We start from the raw sequence: 302 nt of genomic DNA, 5'->3' as shown, positions 1-302 counted from the left end.
CGCTTGGATTCACCGACCCGGCGCGGTGCTGGGCTCTCCTGCCCCCTGCCCGCGCGGCGGTGGGAACGAGTTGGGCTCTGGAAGTCAGCTCTCGGCTCTCGGTCCTGCCCTACGCCCCTCTTCTTCCCCTCACACACTTTGGGCCTCGGTGGTCTCTCTGAGCCTGTTTCCTCTGCCTTAGGACCTGCTAGAAGTGACCGAAGATGAATCCCCAGCAGCAGCGCATGGCCGCTATAGGGACCGACAAGGAGCTGAGCGACCTGCTGGATTTCAGTGCGGTATGAGAGCTTGCCGCGGCGTCT

The 302-nt window shown here is 63.6% G+C and overlaps 1 protein-coding gene across 6 annotated transcripts in view; it reads left to right on the top strand.

Annotated features, from left to right (window-relative positions):
* The window catches only part of TCF12 (transcription factor 12), a 361,796-nt gene that overhangs the window by 1,721 nt on the left and 359,773 nt on the right, over positions 1–302 (top strand). For all 6 annotated transcript variants that reach the window (XM_077748014.1, XM_077748032.1, XM_077748056.1 and 3 more), the window contains exon 2: positions 182–278. In XM_077748014.1, the coding sequence (XP_077604140.1) occupies positions 204–278 (75 nt within the window). In that variant the 5' untranslated portion in view covers positions 182–203. The remainder of the gene's footprint in view (positions 1–181; positions 279–302) is intronic.

The sequence above is a fragment of the Crocuta crocuta genome, unplaced genomic scaffold, assembly GCF_008692635.1.
Source record: "Crocuta crocuta isolate KB4526 unplaced genomic scaffold, BGI_CrCroc_1.0 scaffold130, whole genome shotgun sequence".
Classification (NCBI taxonomy): domain Eukaryota; kingdom Metazoa; phylum Chordata; class Mammalia; order Carnivora; family Hyaenidae; genus Crocuta; species Crocuta crocuta.
The sequence above is the reverse complement of the archived record's forward strand: the minus strand, read 5'-3'. Positions and strand labels throughout refer to the sequence as shown.